At 36.8% G+C, this 21,241-nt stretch overlaps 1 protein-coding gene across 1 annotated transcript in view; it reads left to right on the top strand.

Annotated features, from left to right (window-relative positions):
* BANK1 (B cell scaffold protein with ankyrin repeats 1) overlaps positions 1–21,241 on the top strand; it is a 313,671-nt gene that overhangs the window by 89,256 nt on the left and 203,174 nt on the right. The window contains exon 7 of the mRNA XM_062198907.1: positions 17,201–17,306. Within this exon, the coding sequence (XP_062054891.1) occupies positions 17,201–17,306 (106 nt within the window). The remainder of the gene's footprint in view (positions 1–17,200; positions 17,307–21,241) is intronic.

Here is a 21,241-nt window from a genome sequence, read left to right as displayed (position 1 = left end):
TTCAGCACATGCTCAATCAGGCTTGCCCCAAACAGTAGAGTTAGAAACATGCCAGGGGATTCCAATTCAATCCCATCAAGGTGGCATGTACCAAAGCCATCTCACTAGTCAAAATGATCAGTTTAAGTTCATAATTAATTGATCATAATGATAGGATTAAGAGTCAAAGGGATCACATAAACAGGACTAGTGTCTGACACTTTGATAAAGAGAAAGCCTGTTTACTGTGGAAAGTTCATCCTTTATGTACTTATTTCACCAGTTTTCAGAGTGAAATATGTCATTTCTTTTTATATTCACTTGATAATTAGAATTATAACATTACCTAGTATGTTTGTGTGTGATTGTGTGTGTTTGTGTGTTTGTGTGTGTGTGTTTGTGTAGATGGGAGAACAGAAAGGAGCTGAAGAGGCAGTTGAACAACACAATCTTCAAATTTATCACAAAATATGCTATTTATAACAAAGCTATCAATGATAGTGTGATTGGGAGGTTGTCAGGATGCCTGTGTATTTAAACTGACTCAAATTGGAGTGTTTGTTATTCATGTCATGTGAATTTCACATTTTTCTATGAGAGTTCTCCTTTATGAATGACATATTTTAGAATAGTGGGAAAGGTAAAAATGTATTTTAAAAGGACAGTGAGTGAAATACCATTTGTCAAACTAGCAAGTCTGAGGCCATTTGACAAAATGTCAATAACAAAGCAAGTGCAAAAGTAATAACTTGAAATATGGAATGTTTCATTTCCTTGTGACAAGCTTACCTTATCATCTACTGACTTCTAATCATAACAAAAAGATTAATAAATGCAACATAGTACATGTTCAGTATTCAGTGAGTATACAAGTAAAGTAGTTCCCAAACACATTTTTGTGGTTTTTAATTTTTTTCTGTTGCTGGGGAGAGGAATATTTATATATAGTGAAAATTAAATGTAATTTATGACTCCTGGAAAATTTTTCAAAGTGCTATAAAATGAAAGTCATGATTTCTTCTACAGCTTGAACTGAATAAAATTTTGATTTGCATAGTTTTAGATAACTAGAAAATGTTCTATTTCATTTTAACACTCAGTGTCAGAAATGAATGATAAAAAAGGGCATTCTTGAATACTAAGATTTGTCCCTTCTACCAAGCTCTAATAGGCTAGTGCAGGGAAGAATGAAGGGAAGTCGGCTTGATCCAGGATTCACGAACAGGAAAGAGTCATTTGAAATCTGGGGACTGAGTTCTGATGGGTAGAATTATTCTAACTTGATAATAGCAACAAGGTAAGTTAGGGAGAGACATTAAGATATTAGATTTCATTTACAAAAAGTAAGATAGGTCTACCATCTTACAAAAAGATTTTAAGATTTTGCTACCATCATTAGGGTACCAAGAAATGTTTTGGGATTAGAATAAACAAATTCTGAGCTTGGGATCTTAGCCCAGACCAAGCCATGGTATCACAGGATGAACAGAAGGAAAGATTGTACTTCAGAATGTTTCTCTGCTGTCTTGGACCTTGAGGGTTCATGGAAATCCACTGGTATTTGAACCACACAGGTTATCTGTGAATTCACTGAGATGGTGAAACGCAGACTCTCTTTGATGAAGAGGGAAGTGCAGAGGCTTTTCCTTGGTGTGTTACAGGGTTGTTTGGCCTTGAAGGAAGTGGCCCAGCCCATACTGTGCTGCTCCTTTCAGGCACTTGGTCTTACCTTTTGATGTTTTGCTTTATTCCTACATAGACAAGATTTAAAGACTTGTGTTGAAAGCTGTGCTTTTGTTCCAGTATAGAATACTATAGTAATTTTTTCTTTTCTTGTGTTGGAATTGATATCCTGATCATTCAATTCTTTTGTTCTCTTTATAGTAATAAAATTTTAAAAGCAGCCACAAAGTCTACTTATGCCTATTATAAAACTGTTTTTCTGATTTCAGATGAGAGTATTTATTTGTAGCTCTTCAAGAATGTGTTGACATCAAATAAGCTGATTGAATGATAAACATTAAATATTAAATACAGCATTTCTTTCATGTGCTACTCTGTCACCTGTTTAGGAAATCTGGATAGTTTGTAAATGATTCACTTGAAATCTCTCTTCAAAGCACGGTGCACATTGTAATTTTATACACCATAGTTATTCTGTATTTGTAAGAACATATTTCAGCATATTTTAATTTTTTTCAATATCCTACCTACTTAGCTGAAATGGTATGTTTCAAAACTATATTGAGTTTTCCAGTAGATTTTATTGGCAGATAAAAAAATTTGCAATAATAACCTTCTGTAATCATTCAAAAGCTATTGGTAAAATAATAGCAAGAACATTGTGTGAATTTAAAGAATGAGTGAGCAATTATTGAGTTTTATTTTACAGTAATTCTAGTTTATAAGAGATTTCTTTCTATGATCACTGAAAAGCTGTTGGACATACAGCAAAAACAGCTATTCAGTGAATCTGAGACAAGAAATGATAACGAGGAATCTGGTTTTCACCATTTTTAATGGTGTCCATTAGGTTTTAGAATAATTTACTGCAACCAGCTTAATTATCTAACTGCATCGTAAATCATTTCATTTTTTTAGATAAATACTATTTCTAGAGCATCAATTAAAACAGTGAATACAAGTGCTAATCAAATAAAAACAACTCCAAATTTGGGTTGATAATTAGAATTCAAGTACTAGCATTAGCAATGCTAGTAACTTCTATTTAACTGAGATAATTAAAACCTTTGGGATATTCTTCTATTTCCTAAGGAGTCTTGGGGCAACTACTAAAGTTAACTTTGTATAGGAATGACTATATACAAAATAAAAACAGAAGTAGGTCAAATGTTAAAATATCATAGCAATTATTGATCAAAATGTTAGGTTCCTATTCTTTAAAAGCATTTTCAAAGTGATACAAAATTGTTATGCTATGTTTCTTACTAGCAAACAAGTTATCTTTGCAGTGTGTATTTATCATTTTGCATATTTTACTTCTTATATATTGAAATATTTTCTTTTTAAAGATGTATTTATTTGAAAGAATTACAGAGAGAGAGAGAGAGACAGACAGACAGACAGACATCTTTCATCCTGTTTCACTTCATAGATGGTTGGAACGCCCAGCAGCCAGGAGCTTCTTCCAGGTTTCACGTGGGAGGCAGGGGCCCAGGTACTTGGGCCATCTTAAGCTGCTTCCCCTGGGCCATTAGCTGGAAGCTGGATCAGAAGAGGAGCAGCCTGCACATGAACAGAGCCATATGAGATGCTCGCATTGCAGACAGTAGTTTTACCCAAACACCACAACACCAGCCTGAAACATTATTTTCATGTTCATGTTAAATATACTTCATTTTTGTTTTCATTAAATTGTGTATATATATTAAAACTTTGATTTTCTGCCTATAAATATTTAATACAATATGAAAACAGATGAAATTGTGGTGAGGGAAGGAATTCTGACATTATGTGAAATTTCCCAGTGTGTTTCTCCCTGTTAGCAGTTCCCTTAAAGGTTAATTTCATCAAAAGTTAAAGCTTAGGTGTTAGCAATAATCTCCTTTAAAGAATTCCTCAGGAGATTTTTCCACTGAGAGATAATAGTAACTCCCAGATCTTTGAATAATTATTTTTAGGTCCTTATTTTCTTCAAAACATTGAAGGAAACATTTCTTTTTCTTTTCTTCTGCTCATATTGATAAAAGGTACAAATTCAGTCCAAAGCTTCACCATAAACCAGTGTTATCTAAGAAACTGCCTTACTACAAATTTTTCAGTGGCTCACTGGATAAGAAGATACAAATAGGGGCAGGTGTTGTGGCACAGTGAGTTAAGCCGCTGCCTGGGACATCTGCATCCCACATCAGAGTGCTGGGTCAGAACCTGGCTCTGCTGCTTTCAATCCAGCTTCCTGCTAATGAGCCTAGGGAGGCAGAAGATGATGATCCAAGTACTCGGGTCCTTGCCACTCAGATGGAAGACCCAAATGGAATTCCAGGCTCCTGGCTTGGTTTGGCTCAGCCGCGTCTATTGCAGACATTTGGGGAGTGAGCCAGAGGATTTAAGATGGACCTCTGTCCCTCTGACCCTTTCTTGCTGCTTCTCTCTTGGTTTCTCCCTCCCTCTGTCATTCTGCCTCTCATATGAATGCATGAGTGAATAAAATCTTTTTTTTTTTTTACAAAAGATTTTTTACACAGGCTGCAGGATCCTGCATTGTGCCAAGCATCAACTCCTCCTGTAGTGTCTTCTTGGCTCTGTGATTCTGATTTCAGATTCCTCTGCTCTTCACTACAGAATGCCATGCTGCTCCCTATCCCCTGTGTTTAAGCCATGGCTGTTGTGTTGTCTCTCTTGCATGCCCACTGGCTTTCACACAATTATTTCCTGGTATGTGAGTCACAGCTAATATTTCTTGCTTTAAAAAGTGAGGCAAACAAAAGTGATTCCTTTGTTTAAAGTGATATTTGAATGAGTGAAAAAACACAAAAATATATAAATAATATAGAAAGAGAAATAAAAACTGTCCTTGTAAAGTACATTAGTTTGGTTTTTTTTTTTTAGGAATTTGAATAGATGCACCTGCTGCTTATGGAAGTGTATGACACTAGAAAAATGAAGAACTTGTGCTATAAACTTTTTCTTCATGTCCTACCTGCCTGATAAATATACTTCATTACAGATTTTCAACTGCCATGTAATTCCATTTTTGCTTTTCTTTTAAACATTAAGGGAGTTTTTTTCTATTGAAAAATGCCCGAGATGTTCCCTCCCTTCCAAAAGCTGCATATTCTCTCACCTTTACTAAAAGCAGCAACATTATATATGGGAATTAGTTCTAGAGGGGTAGGAGTAGGAGTTAGTCTACTCTATCAACAGTCACTTCATGCGAGGTCATATTCCTCAGGGGTAAAGGAATCCCCTCAAGTGTGCAATGCAGAAGGCAGAACGTATTGTCTTCAAGGTCACTTATAATTCAAATATTCCATCATTTTATGCCAAGGGTAAAGATACTTAGATTGAAGTTACAACTACTCTCCATTATAGAAAATTGACTTGCACATACGTATTATCCCCATGTATCCTATAGTTCCCCTTTTCTTAAAACAAAAAAAAAAAATGATTTATTTTATTTGAAAGGCAGAGTTACAGAGAGTGAAAGAGAGATGGAGAGATTTTTCATCCTCAGGTTCACTCCACAAATAGCTGCAATGGCCAGGGCTGAGCCAGGCTGAAGCCAGGAGCCTGGAACTCCATTAGGGTCTCCCTTGTGGGTGGCAGGGGACTAAGTACTTAGGCCAACTTATGCTGCTTTTTCAGGCATGTTAGCAGGGAGCTGGGTCTAAAATGGAACAGCCTAGACTGAACTGTGCTCCTATGGGATGTTGGCATCACAAGCCACATCTTAACTCACAGTGTGGCAATACTGGCCTCTCTTCAGTTCCCTTTTACTTGGATTTCTCCCTCTCTTGCCATAGAAGGAAGAAGAGTTGTATTTCATGGGTTTTGTTATGTTTTATTACTTGATCTATATTTCTGATGAAAGATGTGGGAAAAGTAGAGAAAACAACAATCAAATAAACTGCCATTTGGAGATTTATTCCTGGATCCCCTTTTTCATATTGTTTGTGTCCATTATTCAAATGGATCAATAATAAAAAGGCATATCTATTGAAATTGATAAAACTAGGACAGGGGCAGGCATTTGGTGCAACAGTTAGTACATCACTTAAGGTGTCCACATCCTAAATCAGAGTGCCTGGTTTAAGTCCAGGCTCCACTCCTGATTCCAACCACCTCCCAACACACACCCTGGAAAACAGTGGATGATGGCTCAAGTATTTGGGTTCCTGCTACCCACATTGGAGACCTTGTTTGAGATCCTGGCTTTTGGTTTTGGCCTGACTCTGGCCTGATAGTTGCAGGCATTTGGATGGAAGATCTGTTTCTCTGTGTATCTGTGTGTGCATGTGTTTCTGTGTGTCTGCCTTTCAAATTAATTAATATAAATAGGTAAATCTTAAGGTATGGTTAAAAAAAAACAACAAATGTCATTTCTTTTGTGTCCTGTCTCTGCTTGTGATAATAGTTTTAGTATTGTTATTGATACTGATGGGGTATTTCTGACTTTCTAGTTATATTCATTTCAGTTACAAATCATTAAATCAAATAGGAGCACACCACCTAATACATTACAGAATTTAACTAAAAACTAAGCAAGTACGTTGATTAAGAACAGATTTAGGGAACAGCATTGTACATAGTAGGATAAGCTGCTGTATGGGATGCTGGCATCCAATTTGATACCTGTTTGGAGTCATGCTCCCTTCTGATCAAGATCCCTGCCACCCACATGAGAGCCTCTGATCATGTATCTGGCTCCTGGCCCCAGCCTGGCCATTTGGAGAGTGACCAAGTTCTCTCTGTGTGTGTGTGTCTGTAACTCTGCTTTTGAAATAAAATAAATCTTTTTTCAAAGAGAGCAGATTTAGCAGATGTTATAGGGAGGAAAAGAAATATTTTTTTTTTTTTTTGACAGGCAGAGTGGACAGTGAGAGAGACAGAGAGAAAGGTCTTCCTTTGCCGTTGGTTCACCCCCCAATGGCTGCTGCGGCCGGCATACCCCGCTGATCCGAAGCCAGGAGCCAAGTGATTCTCCTGGTCTCACATGCGGGTGCAGGGTCCAAGGACCCCATTGAACTCCCGGGCCACAGCAGAGAGCTAGACTGGAAGAGGAGCAACCGGGACAGAATCCGGCACCCTGACTGGGACTAGGACCCAGGGTGCCAGCACCGCATGCGGAGGATTAGCCTATTGAGCCGCAGCACCGGCCCCGAGGATTTTTTCATGAGCTGCCTAGGCTATGGAAGCCTTTTTCTGTTTTGTTTTGTTTTGTTTTGTTTTTTTTTGGTTTGTTTGTTTGTTTTTTGTTTTTTTGTTTTTGTTTTTTTTTTTTTTTTGACAGGCAGAGTGGACAGTGAGAGAGAGAGACAGAGAGAAAGGTCTTCCTTTACCGTTGGTTCACCCTCCAATGGCCTCCACGGCTGGCGCGCTGCAGCCGGTGCCCCGCGCTGATCTGATGGCAGGAGCCAGGTGCTTCTCCTGGTGAGTTCACAAACTCCGACCTTAATTAGACAAGGCCATAGTCAAAGTGGAAGTTCTCTCCTCCCTTCAGAGAAAGGTACCTCCTTCTTTGATGGTCCATTCTTTCCACTGGGATCACACTCACAGAGATCTTTCATCTAGGTAATTTTTTTTGTGTGTGTGTGGCCACAGTGTCTTGGCTTTCCATGCCTGAAATACTATCATGGGCTTTTTAGCCAGACCCAAATGCCTTAAGGGCTGATTCTGAGGCCAGAGTGCTGTTTAGGACATCTGCCATTCTATGAGTCTGCTGTGTATCCTGCTTCCCATGTTGGATTGTTCTTTCCCTTTTAATTCTATTAGTTAATATTAGCAAACACTAGTCTTTTTTATGTGATCCTTTTGACACTTAATCCTATTACTATGTTCAATTATGAAGTGAAACTGATCACTTTGCCTAGTGAGACGTCATTGGTACATGCCACCTTGATGGGATTGAATTGGAATCCCTTGGCACATTTCTAGCTCTACCATTAATGGTAAGTCTGAGTGAGCATGTGCAAAAATGTATATCACCTCCCACTCTTATTCCCACTCTTATATTTAACAGGGATCACTTTGCAATTAAATTTAAACACCTAAGAATAATTGTGTGTTAATTAAAGAGTTTAACCAATGGTATTAAGTAGAACACAACAATACTAAAAGGAATAAAATAGTAAGTTGTTCCTCGACAGTCAGGACAAGGGCTGATCAAATCATTGTTTCTCATGGTGTCCATTTGACTTCAATAGGTTTCCTTTTAGGTGCTCGGTTAGTTGTCACCAATCAGGGAGAACATATGATATTTGCCCCTTTGGGACTGGCTTAATTCACTCAGCATGATGTTTTCCAGATTCCTTCATTTTGTTGGAAATGACCAGATTTCATTTTTTTTTACTGCTGCATATTATTTTATAGAGTACATGTCCCATAATTTCTTTTATCCAGTCTTCTGTTGATGGGCATTTAGGTTGATTCCAAGTCTTAGCTATTGTGAATTGAGCTGCAATAAACATTGAGGTGCAGACAGCTCTTTTATTTGCCAATTTAATTTCCTTTGGGTAAATTCCAAGGAGTGGGATGGCTGGGTTGTATGGTAGGGTTATATTCAGGTTTCTGAGGAATCTCCAGACTGACTTCCATAGTGGCTTTACCTGCTATGTCACAGTGCCAGCCCCTATATGGTTAATTCTTAAGAAATGTTCCAAATTTCCCTTGAACTCCAACCTTTCAATGTTCTCTAATTCATAAAATATACCCTCATGAGTCCAGTTTAAAATTGAACATCAATTTCCTTAACAGCTTCTGTACTCTCATCCTACAAATAGAATCCATACTAAGCTGTATCAGTTTTCTTTGCCCAGTACTGACCAGTTCACTCTACATCCCTCTGTGCTGACACTTTCATCTATGCTTTCTTCTCTTGCCTGTGCATTGAGACCTGTCTGACTGTTGTTGCTCCACCACTGCAAACCTCCTTTCTCTCTCAAGTTCTTTGAGAGGTTCTTTTAAAAAGAAAGGTTGCAACAGCAACCGCTCCTGCTCCAACCCTTCAATGGGTTCCAATTGTTGTAGGAATTAGAAACCAAAAAATCTTTGGCTTGAACCATACAATGCTATCCATTCTCTACCTGTGCAACTCAATCTTCACCCTCTTCCTTTCCCTCTGCATTTCAGGCATGCTGGCCTGCATGCAGTATCTGGACCATGCAATCTATCACAGGGTCTTTGCATATGCTCCTCTCTCTAGTTTAATCTTTTCCAGTCCCTTCTTACCCTTCACCATCTTTATCTATTTAATTCTAATTCATCTTCCAAACTTTAATTCCTGTATTTCTCCCTCAGCCTAGCCTCATGTCTCTCTGCAACATTGATCACATCCCAATATCAGTGTATCCAATATTTCTCAAATTGATGTCTGTCTTTCATTAGACTCAATGCCAATTTGGGCAAGGTTTTATTCAGTTCTATGTTTTATTCCCAAAACCAAGGATATTGCCAGAGACACAGTTGCCCATTAAATACTTTGTTTTGTAATTCAGGAAATGTATCCTAGTGAGTCCAGTTTAAAAACCATAAAAATTGGGTATGACTCTGTGGCATTGAAGATTAAGCCTCTGCCTGCAATTTCAGTATCCCATATGGGTGCCAGTTCATGTCCCATGTGCCAGTTCGAGTCTTGGCTTCTCCATTACCAATCCAGCTCCCTGCTAATGCACCTGGGAAAGCAGAGGAAGATGGCCCAAGTCCTTGGGCCCCTGCAACCAACTAGGAGCCTAGGAAGAAGCACCTGCTACCCAAGCCTTCTCCTGGCCCAGCCTCAGCTGTCGTGGCCATTTGGGGAGTGAATCAGTGCATTTCTCTCTCTCTCTCCCTCTCCCCTTCTCTCCTTATCTCTCTATATCTCTGCCTTTCAAATAAATAAATAAATCTTAAAAAAAAAAAAAAACACCAACAGTGATCCTCCTAAATATCTCCTATGGCCTCACCCTACAAATTAAGCAATAGAGTGACATTGTTGTATACATTAAGTTTCCCACCCACTCACAAATGAATCACCAATTAGAGTCCATTGTCCCAACAGCCATTGGCCCAGGCAGAGCCCTTTCTGCAGGATGTTCTTGGCTATTGGTTCCAGCAGTGCTGCTTCCAACTGAGCAGAAAAAGCAAGGCAAGGAAGGGAAGGACCATGAAGGAAAGAATCAAAGGAATAATGAATGATGGGACTGATTCTTTTGAACTGCTTGGAAACTGGATCCCAACAGGAAGCAACATTGTCATTCCAAAAAGTTCTGAGGACAGCATAGCATCATTTATAGAAGACTTTTTTTTGACAGACATTTCTTTGAATGTGTTAGTACTAAATTTGTCTTACAAATTCTAAGTTATTAGATATTTAAGAGTAAGTTGTTAGAAAATAGTTGCTAAAGGGTGATGAGGTTGAGAAAAGGTATGGCTCTTAGGCTTTATTTAATTCCTATGACAGAAGAACTTTTAAATATGTTTCATCATTACTTTTACTAAACATCTCTATTAACAAGTCTGTTCAGGTTTGGGCAAATTACAACATTGAGGCTTTTGATGTTATGAATTAACAATGGAATATGGGTAGGTCAAGCTGAAAATTTAAACACAACCAAGCTTCAGTCAATATTTTAGATAAATGCTTGTGTATTTTTATATGATTTTTAATAATTGCTCATTTTTTGAAAGGCAGAACAAAAGATTTTTCATCCAAGTGCTTGGACCTTCTTCTCCTGCCTTCCCAGGCTCATTAGCAGGGAGCTGGATTGGAAATAGAGTAGCTGAGACTGAACTGGTACTCACGTGGATGCTGGTATTGCAGTGGTGGCTTAACACACTGCACCATAATGCTGGCCTCAATTTTGCATAACAGATGGGGGTTCAAACACTGTTGGTTGTCCCCAAGTGTTACTTTTTCCTTTTGTGCAGGCTATTCTGGGCACATACCCACTGAGAGAAATATGGCATTTCTTCTCTTCTGGCTAGGTGTAGCCATGTGACTAAGTAATTCCCAATAGCATGGCATGTCAGCACAAGTGATAAGTGGAAAATTATGAGCATGGAAAATTATGAGTTAAAGTAATATTCACTCAGTCACTGACATTTTTCTTTCAACTGCCTGGAATTTTAACAGTGAAATAATGGATGAACCATCTTGGGCCATGAAGCTTACATAAAACTTTGAAACAAGGTAGAAAGAGAATGAATTCCCAAATCTAAGTAGCCACCACATCAGACCTGGACTACCTCATTCCAGGCTTGTATTTTGAAAGACAGGCTTCTGACTTGTTTAAGCCATTGTCACTCGCATGCTAACTAAAAAGCTGAAAAAAAATTAAAGAATGAGACCAATGTATTTGTCAATCAGTGGAAAAACAACTTAGAGAAACCAAGGTTCCTCTTTGATTTACTTGCTGGAAAACAGTGATTGCATTTTGTGAATTGTGTCTGAGAGTTTGCATCACAACATTTAGAGAAAATTAGTATTTCCTGGAGAGTATATAATCATTTGAATTCCTAATTCTGTTGGTTATGTGTATTATTAAAGTCCATAGCTACTGAGTCCTGGAGCAGACATTTAAACACAAGTGTTTTGAATTTCAAAACCTATTTTCTTCATGTTATATCACTTTCAAGTTACATAAAGAGATTCTACAAATATATGAATACCTAACCAATAATACATATAAAATCATTTGAGGAAGGTCCTAAATTGCAGTGCATTTTGCACAATTATATTTATTTTTGCATTTATATTCATAGACATGTTTCAGTTCTAGGAAATGATTCATTTAAAACTTAGAAAGATTACACCAACAAAGGAAAATATTTATTAACTCAGACTTATTCACTTAAATTATTCTTTTAGATGAACTGCTTGGAGTTGAGTACTTGTAAAGATTAAAAAAAAGTGTCTTTGCATAACCCTAGAAAATATTTGCTTTGTTCTTTTACCTATCATTTTCTTTACACAATGCAGTAGGAAATTTTGAAAATAGGTTATGTAAACTATTTATCAAATTCCACTTTAAATGGCTGTTTTGGCTCTCTTTCACAGCACACATTATGAACAATGGAACAAACAGGGTGGCTTTTTTTTCGCTAGTGAAACTTAAACAAGCTCAGCAATTTGTTATAATAAGAAAAACCAGACTATGTTCAGCTCAACTATAGGCTTTTCTTTTAGATATTGCAAGAGTAAAAGTCTCAAATACTAATGGATTTTTCTTCCTGTCATGAACATTTCACAAAATTTCTATGGTTGTTATTTCATTTAAATTGTTTTTCTTGTTCATCAAAGCTCTTTATTATTACTCATTCTGTGTCACTTTTTTTTTTTCTTTACTTTGCCTGTATTCACTGCTGAAAACCTCTTTCTTTTGACTTTCCTCACTATTGAAGCTGCAAAGGCCAGATTCCAACATTTTTAACCATCTTCTTGGCTAGATGTGAGAGAGTTTTAAATGGTGGAGCACAAATATATCTGGAGCTTTTGCTTTTCTGCTTCAACAATGAAAAGAATAGATCTGATTGGCAGCAGGTCTCCATGTCCCTACCCTGCCCTGCCCCCAGCGCAAGTGCCACTATTCTGGCCCTTTCTGGCTGGAACAGATGTTTTGAATAGAAACAGTCATCTTACAATGACAGAACCAGAATATACTTTTTATGTTACTCTGATACTGTGATAGATTTTATTACTTTCTCCATGATTAGGAGGTAGTGTTAAATGTAGTATGTTTACAGTTTGATGGCATTGATTAGAACTCTTATTCTACTACTATTAGTTCAGCTACTTTGGATGTTACTGAATCGTTTCTATCATGATTACCATAAGAGCAGACGTTTAAAAACAATACACCTTCAGGATGCTATAAAAATTAGACATAAATTATATAAAACTTGGTGCATTATAGTTATCATTACCTTTTACACACTCTGAGTCTGTTCATTGTGGGGAACTACTGTACACTTGCACCATATATTCTTTCACACCACTCCAAACATCTAAAGTATCTTCCAACTGCTTGCATTATGTGAAATTGCCTGGAAATCTTTTCCTCCTGGTTTCTGTTAAAGCAGACCAGAGGATGCAAGTCAAGGGAGTGCCCAAGTCCCATCTCTAATCTTCGGTGGCCTGAACTACAAGTCTATAGTCACAGGCATCTTCTGTAGTAGTTTTTCTAAGGTAGACAATGCCCATGAGGAAAATTATATTCTCACTTTAAAACTTTCTTTCCCTGTGGTCTGAAAGGGAGGGAGGTTTTTTCTACTTACTGTATACTTTGCTGATGGCGATGTGAATCTAGCTATGAGATTATTATTTAAGTTCTTATTTTGGCTATGCTATTACAGAAAAATGTTAGCCATCTCTTTTATAAGGTCTAAAGATTAAATTGTGCATCCTACAGATTCCTTCATAATAGAATTAGTTTCCTACCTTGAAGAGAATAGAGAAATGAAAGAACAAGTTGGGCTTAGAATAGAGAAATGAGGGGGCAAGTCCTAGATCGCTTGCTGACAATAGCAATATTACATAAGTACTTAGCAAACCGTTTCAACCATTAGATAACAACTTAAGAAAACATTCACCAGAAGGTCCAATGCCTTCTATAAATTTTAAGAATCATGTATTTGAAAACACCTCTTAAATATCTAACATGGTGTAGTTTGTTTAACCAGTAAACTTAAGCACAATCATATAAAGTGTTTTTAGTTTCTTTCTACCAACAAGTTTAAAACATATGATACATAGATTCAGGTCCCACAAATTAAAATGTATCTTTGATTGATTTTAGCAGCTTAAATTTATGGACAATCTTATCTATAAGCCATTTAAAATAAAACTCAATAAAATTTCCCCATGTGGACATACAATATGTACACACATATAACATAGCATAATAGGCCAATATAGCAATTTTAATAATAGCTTTTAAAATCTTTAACTCTTTTTGTAGATTGCCAATTGATTTGAATTGCTTTTTGTTTTTAGTAACCTCAGTTAACCATACTTTCTCTCAGTTGGTACTGTTAATACATTATTGGCTTCATCTGTTTACAGAGCCATCCCAAAGTACTGAATACAGTAGAAGTGGCTGGAAAAAGTCCATAGGAACCTATAGGAGGACAGCTAACCACAGAACCAACAACACTTTAGTTTTATGAGCAGCAAATCATATATAACTGTGGATGACAAAAGACTTTAAGTTGCCATGTTTAAAATTATAAACTCATCAACCAACAAGAGGCACTTGCTTACTTCACAGTATTTTTGAAAGCACCTGTAGGATTTTACAAGTATTTAACCCTTTACGCCTCTGGGGCTTTCTCATTAAAATAACTATCATGTCTAGTAACACAAAATCATTAGACTTTTTAATTCTCAAACATTTGTATTAATAGCATTTTCCATTATAGAAACTTAAAGTTTGGTACCACATCACATCTTGACAGTACTTCTAATATAATCCAAATAGCCTGATTAGTTGATGTTTCTATAAGATGAGAGACATAGGTCCTTCGATTTTTTCAGTTGGGCCCAAACTGTAAAAACCAAAGTCCAGGATTTACTGGAAATTTTAGAGTCCAGATTGTTTGAAACTTTGATTTTTTGAATGCCTGTCAAGAATGCCAAGAAGGCTCAAAATCCAGAATATCTGGTTGAAATAAGATTCCTTAAAATCATGACATAACATAGACCAAATTTGATCACTGTTACAAGGTGATTATTCATGTCTTTGAAAATAAGCACATATTTAAATAACCCATAGCTCTTAATAAAAATTCAGCTGTTTTTGAACAATTAGAATTTAACAGACATCAAGAGAACATACTAGATTACTTTAACACATTGCTTTAACAGAGCATCAGAGTTTAATTCTATGTCAAAGAGAAATTGAGCTTCCTGTGATCTTTTGCTGTGAGGTTTCCTTCCTTTACCTTCTTTCAAGTCTGTCTCTGAATGCTACTTCATGCAAGTAGCATTCACACTCCTCATCCGAGAACGGAACAGCTTTGAATGGGTGCTACTGTGCAAATATCTACTCATCTCTAGGAACTCAGCTTTGTGTCATGAAATCTAATTTGTTGGAGGAAAATGGTTCTTTCTCCTTAAGTGAACTGTTAATTTTTAGATAATTGTAGATTCACATGTGGTTCTAAGATTGTGAGTTATGGTAGTTTGTCAAGTAAATAGTGCGCTTCATTTAAGATGTCAAATTTTAGTGTTTAAAGTTGTTCTTGTTTGCCTCTCAGTGTTTGCAGAATCTGCAGTGATATCCTGTCTCATTTGTGATATGTGTAATTTGTATCTCATCCCCCTTTTTCCCCTTTATTATTCTTGCTAGAAATTTATAAATTTTTTTACTCTTCTAAAAAAATTGTTTCTTTGTCACATTGATTTTCTATTGTTTTTATAATTTCAAATCCATTCATTTCTACTGTTACAGTTTTATTTTCTCCTGTATGTGTGCTTTGAATTTGGTATCCTTTCTATATCCTTGAAAGGAAGGCTAGATGACAGAGTTGAGATGTTTCTTCTTTGTAGTGTGCATTAAAATTTCCTCAAAGCCCTAGCTTAAGTGTGTTACACAAATTTTGATGTGTTGTATTTCACTTTCATTCAGTTCAATGTCTTTTTAAATGTCCTTTGAATCTTCTTTGAATCTTGGGCCGTAACTTAGGTTGTTTGGTTTCTAAATGTTTAAGACTTCCTATTTTCTTTCTGTTATTCATTTCTAGTTTGATGCCATGTGGTCAGAAATCCCCTATATCAAGTGATATAAGAGATTTTAAATTTGTTGATATTTATATCTCAGTATATAATTCATCTTGGTATAAGTTCCACAGATCCGTGAAAAGTGTTTGTTCTGATATCCTGTTATAGAGTGGTCTATGTTATTTGATAAGATGCTGGCTGGATAACTTTTACATGTGTTTCCATTTTTCTATATTCTTGCTAATTTTTTGTCTACATTTTCTATCAATTATTGAAAGAGTTGTTCAGTTTCCAGCTATTGTTGAGGGTTTGTCTTTTTCTCTTTTCAGTTCTGTTTTAGCTTCACATATTTTTCAGCTTTTTTTCTGTGGTGTATACATATTTAAAATTAGAAATTCAGGGCTGATGTTGTGGCATATGGGCATTCCTGCAATTCTGAAATCCTATATGGGTGCCATTTATGTCCCAGTTGCTACACTTCCAGTCCAGCTCCTTGCTAATGGCCTGGGAAGCCAGCAGCAGATGAGCCAAGTGTCAGAGCCCTTGCTGCTCACATGGGAGCTCTGGAAGAAGCACCTGACTCCTTGCTTCAGCCTGGCTCAGTCCTAGCCATTGTGGCCATCTGGGTAGTGAAACATGGGATGAAAGATCTCCCCTCCCCCTCCTCCCTCCCTCTCCTCCCTCTCTCTCCTCCTCCCCTTCCGCCCTCCCCCTCCCCCTCCCCCCTCCCTCCCTCTCCCTCCCTATGTAACTCTGGTTTTCAAACAAATTTTAAAAAGTTAGTACATCATCTTGTGGATTTACTCTTCTATCATATAATGGCCTTATCTATGTCCTATAATTTTCTTTTCTATATTTTTATATTAATATAGCCGTCCTAGTTTCTCTTTGTAATGTTTGCATGATATAACTTTATAAAAATTTTTCTATGTTCAACCAATATCAATCTTGTTTATTTGAAGTGAGCGCCTTCAAATATGTATAAAGTTAGGTAATGTTTTTAAATCCACTCTACCAGTATCTGTTTTTTGTGTCTTTAAATTTTTTGAGACTTTAGTTGGCTGGTTTTTTTTTTTCTCTTTTTATTTCTCTGACTTTGTTTTTACTTTCCTGTAAGTTGCTTATACTTTTATTAATCCCTGGTATTTTAATTGTTTTCCTCTGCACATCATATTTAGTGGTTGTTCTACCTATGATGTTATATATGCATAATTTATATTTTGGTATCCTCATTTAAGCAGTTTGAGTGAAATATAAAAAACATGTATCTTCTCATTTCCCTTTACCCACCACTCAATTAAATATAAATATCTTGCATATTTTTCTGCAATATTTGTGATACAATACTATTTTTAAAGAATACTGATCTCTGTAATAGAGAGTAGCTATATTCATATAATCTGCCTGGGGGGGAAGCAATATTCTCCCTCACTTAGACACAGAAATAATACAATCTATATGACTATCCCACCTATTTTAAATCAAAGATACAAACTATCATTTTTTTATTTCACTTAATAAGAGGTACCATTTGTTTTATCAGAATTTAGTGCTGAAATCAATTTTAGTGTTATTGGCCTATTATGATATTCTTTTAAATTAATATTTAAATAAAGTTATCATTACTCACAGAAAACCAGGAGATTTTATTTTGTGCATTCTTTTTCCTATTATCTTAAAAAAACTTAGGTAAGCTCCTAGTATTTCCATTGTTCTTTCAAAAAAGTTGTGCTACTAAAGAGTATCCAATACTAAAAGCAACTGGCAAATTTTTATTATATTGTACTAAGACAAGTTTATATGCAAATGACTGAACTAATAGAAAATTTCCCTTCCATCTGAAAACAGAAATACATTGAAGAACTTGATGGTGTTCTTACATCCGTATTCAAACATGAGATACCATATTATGAGTTCCAGTCTCTTCAAACGGAAACCTATCCTCAAGAACAAAGTGAGTATTTTCCAACTACATTAATTATTTTCTATATAATATTTCACTCTTATAATCACTTAATAAATTTTATCAATAAGAATATAGCTAGCTTCACTGCTGAGCAAATGTTTTACACATCTCCTAATTCCTGGTGAAAGGATTCACCAGAACAAATTTGTGTAGGTTCGTTTGGCAATTTATTTTTATTACAGGCAATAAAAGTGCCCATAATATTTGAAATTAGTGTTTCCAGGAATTTTTTTATTTCTATTTTGATTTCTTCTATTACTGTTCATTCGGGAGGATGTTCAGACTTTGTGCTTGCATATTTCTAGAGATTCTTAAGTTGTTAAATGCAAGCTTCATTTCACAGTGATCAGAAAAGATACATGATATTATTTAAAATTTTTTGTTTGGAATTAGCTGAGACTTGCTTTATGGCCTACCATGTGGTCTATTCTCACTGGTGAAAAGAATGTGTATTCTGCAACTATGAGATGAAATGTTCTGCAGATATCAGTTAGGTCCATTTGGCCCATAGTATCTGTTAGCTCTGTTGTTTCTTTGTTGATTTTCTGTATATTTTATCTGTCCATTAATGAAAGTGGGGTGTTGAAGTTCTCAATTACTATTGTATTGGAGTCTGTGTCTCCTATTAGATCCATTAACATTTGTTTTAAATATCCAGGTGCCTGTTATTGGGTACATATACATTTGTTATAGTCACATCTTCCTTCTGGATTAATGCCTTAATCATTACATAGTGCCCTTCTTTGTCTCTTTTAACAATTGTTCTTTTTTTTCATTAGACAGTGAGAGAGACAGAAAGAAAGGTCTCTCTTCAGTTGGTTCACCCCCCAAATGGCCACTATGGCCAGTGCGCTGTGCTGATCCAAAGCCAGGAGCCAGGTGCTTCCTCCTGGTCTCCCATGTGGGTGCAGGTGCCCAAGCACTTGGGCCATCCTCTACTGCTCTCCCAGGCCACAGCAGAGAGCTGGACTGGAAGAGGAGCAACCAGGACTAGAACCTGGCGCCCATATGGGATGCCGGCACCTCAGGCAGAGAATTAACCAAGTGAGCCATGGTGCTGGCCCGCTCTTTTAAAATTTTTCTGTTAAAGACTATTTTGTCTGATATTACGATGGCTACACCTGCTCATTTTTGCTTTCCATTAGCATTCAATATTTTTTTCCATCCTTTTGCTTTCAGTATGCATGTATCTATGTTGGTGAGATATGATTCTAATAGGCAGCAAATAGATGGGTATTGTTTTTTTAATCCATTGAGCAAGTCTGTATCTTTTAATTGGAGAATTTAGGCCATTTACTTTTAGGTTATTACTGATAAGTAACTATTTGGTCCATGTTTCCATACATATTCATGTTTTTTGCTTTGGATTTCCTTTGTACTTTTACTAGGTGATTTTCTGACTTCACATTCTTTCATAATGATAACTATAGTTCTCTTTTTCTGTGTAGTGCAACCTTAAGAGTCATTTGAAAGGAGGGACAAATGGTATAAAATTCTTTGAATTCTTGGTTTTTTTGGAAGGTCTTTATTTCACTGTTTATTTATAAACGAGAGCTTAACTGGGTATAGAATTCTGGATTGACAGGTTTTTTTTAGGTCTTGGACTATGTCTCCATTCTCTACTAGCCTGTAGGATTTGCAGTGAGAAATCAGCTGTTAGTCTAATCCTCTAATATACTCTGAATGTAATCTTGTGTTCCTCTTGTGCACATTTTAGAATTTTATGTTTTACCGTTGAAGGTTTGACTATAATGCGTCATGGTAAAGATCTTTTCTGATCATGTCTCTTAGGAGTACAATGCTTCTTCTACTTGGATGTCCATTTCATTCTCCAAGTTAGAGATGCTTTCTGCTATTGTTACACTGAATAGGCCTTCTGATACATTCTCTTCTTCCACACCTTCAGGAACTATTAAGGCATGCATGTTTGCTTGTTTGATAGTATCCCCTGAATCATGAATATTGTTTTTAGTTTTTCTAATTTTTTCTTCATTTTTTTGGAGGGGGCTGATATATTTCTAAGGATTTGTCAGATATTCTTTCTTTTGTCTCACCAGCTCTGGCTTTAAGGCTTTCCCCTGTATTTTCTATTTGACATATTGAATTCATTATTTATAATTTTCAGTTTAACTTCTCTTCAATATCTCAATCTCTTGGCAAAGCTGTTCTTTCATGTTAGGTATTTGTGTAAATATTTATTGGTTTTCTTCTCTGGTGGGCTTTATCTTTGAACTATGCCTCTGTGGCTTAGAGGGGATCTGCTCCTTCAGGGAATACCCAGAGGTGTGTGCTGGTTAGGGTCAGGGAGCTATGGTCTGTACCCAAGGATGGGGTGAGAATACAGAGTGATACCCAAGTTGAGCATGGTGGATCTCTTCTATTGTCAGCAGGGGAAGATATGGTCATATCTGTTGATGTAATCATGACCTCACCGCCTCCTTTCCAAGGTGATCAATGCCCAGAATTAGCCCACAGTGGGAACACCCACGCTAGTGCATGAATGGCACAAAGGATCCTTATTGTCCTCAGTGTGACCATGGAACTCTCAATGACCCACCCCAGTCTGTTGAAGATCTATGAACCTCTGATACCTATAACAGTGAATGCCCAAGACCCAGCTATAACCCATGCCCTGACTTGCAGTGACAGAATTCCCATAGTCACAGCACACAATGCTCTCACAGTCATGGGGTGCAGAGGATCTGCTCACAGCCCCACTAGCCTACCCATCCACAGAGAACAGAGGCATTCCCAGGCCAGCTGTGTGGGGGTGCTCCACATTAGCAATTTGAGCCCCAGAGCCTGTAATAGGTTGAGAGAATTGGAGAACCTCACAGTCCTAAGTGGATGCCCAGCCTTCTGCCAACCCTCCCAGCCAGACTCACAATCAACGATGAATGCAAATTTTTCCCTCCGGTAAAATCCCCTAAATATACTGGTGTCAAGATGATGCCTGCTTCTCATTGGTTGGCGAGAAAATATGTGCTTCTCCCTTAGTGGAATAGGTGGGCACCCGACCCCCTACTAGGACTACAGATAGAACTCAAAATCAGTGTGGTCCACAAGGTTTTCCCTCATGAAATATCCCCAGTAACTTGGCTCCTGAAGTCTGTTCTCAGCTTGCTCTCAGAAGCTGACATCTCCTCTGGACCCCTGCCACTGGGTCTGTCCCCACTGGGTGGGGTGGGTGTTAAGTGAGTGCTGCCCTTGCTCACTGCTGCATATCGATACTTTTCACACTGCTCCCTGGCATCCTCTTTTTTCTGTAAAATTTACACTGAAAACTTACAAAACACCAAAGCTTATGGGATACAACAAAAGTAGCATTAAGAGGGAAGTTTATAGTAATTGGTACATACATCAAGAAATTGGAAAGACATCAAATAAATGAGCTACCGATGCATCTCAGGAGCCTAGAAAAACAACAAGAAACCAAGGCCAAAATTAGTAGGAGGAAAAAATGAGTAAAATTAGGGAAGAAATAAACAAAAATGAAATGATAAATACAAAAGATCAGTGAAATGAAGAGCTTATTATTTCAAAAAATAAACAGAGTTGATACACCATTGCCCCAACTAACAAAAAAAAAAAAGTAAAAAATCCATTCAATAAAATCAGAGAGGAAAAGAAAGATGCAGAAATAAAGAATCATCAGGAATTACTACAAACTGCTACATGCCAACAAATTGTAAACTCTAGAAAAAAAGAATAGATCCCTGGACACACATAGTCTACAAAAAGTGAGTTATGATTATATAGAACAGCTAAAAACACGAACAACCAAGATAGAGATTTAATCAGTAATAAAGACCCTTCCAACAAAGGAAAGCCTAGGACCAGATGGCTTCAGTGCTGAATTCTACCAGACTTTTAAAAAAGAACTAATTCAAATTCTCAAACTATTCAAAAAATTACAAGAGAGA

This window comes from Lepus europaeus, chromosome 8, assembly GCF_033115175.1.
Source record: "Lepus europaeus isolate LE1 chromosome 8, mLepTim1.pri, whole genome shotgun sequence".
Taxonomy (NCBI): domain Eukaryota; kingdom Metazoa; phylum Chordata; class Mammalia; order Lagomorpha; family Leporidae; genus Lepus; species Lepus europaeus.
This window is presented reverse-complemented; position numbering and strand designations above follow the sequence as displayed.